Source organism: Bison bison, unplaced genomic scaffold, assembly GCF_000754665.1.
Source record: "Bison bison bison isolate TAMUID 2011002044 unplaced genomic scaffold, Bison_UMD1.0 scf7180017864063, whole genome shotgun sequence".
NCBI classification, from domain to species: Eukaryota; Metazoa; Chordata; class Mammalia; order Artiodactyla; family Bovidae; genus Bison; species Bison bison.
Window position 1 is genome coordinate 8,431,758 of NW_011494635.1, and position 365 is coordinate 8,432,122.

Genomic DNA, 365 nt, shown 5'->3' on the forward strand with positions numbered 1-365 from the left:
CTATGGGATAATTTCTTCAGTAAATGGAATACCCCAAAGCAACATCTATAACTTAGTATTTCAAATAAACAAACCTCTGTTTTGTCCTGATTTTCTTTAAAGAAATATACTAAGTACTTAGCATACTTTGGAAACGGAGAGAATAGTAATAAATGGTGATGCTCACTATTCTTATCTTCTCATCCATGGTATTGGATGCTTTATTGAAAATAATCATTAATCAGAATGTCCATGTTCTGATAGGTTGTCAAATTTTCAGGGTCTGTTGAATTTGGAAAAATAAATTGAAAATGTGAAAACTAAAGGTTTAATCACATTCTCCAAAGGACATTACCATCAAAAAAAAAAAAAAAAAAAAAAAAAAA

General features: G+C 28.5%; 1 protein-coding gene across 8 annotated transcripts in view; it reads right to left on the bottom strand.

The window, feature by feature from the left end:
* ZMYND11 (zinc finger, MYND-type containing 11) overlaps window positions 1-365 on the bottom strand; it is a 76,446-nt gene that overhangs the window by 29,897 nt on the left and 46,184 nt on the right. For 2 of the 8 annotated variants that reach the window (XM_010836423.1, XM_010836424.1), the window contains exon 2: window positions 167-262. The exons of the other annotated variants lie outside the window; for them this stretch is intronic. In XM_010836423.1, the coding sequence (XP_010834725.1) occupies window positions 167-217 (51 nt within the window). In that variant the 5' untranslated portion in view covers window positions 218-262. The remainder of the gene's footprint in view (window positions 1-166; window positions 263-365) is intronic. 8 annotated transcript variants of the gene reach the window in all.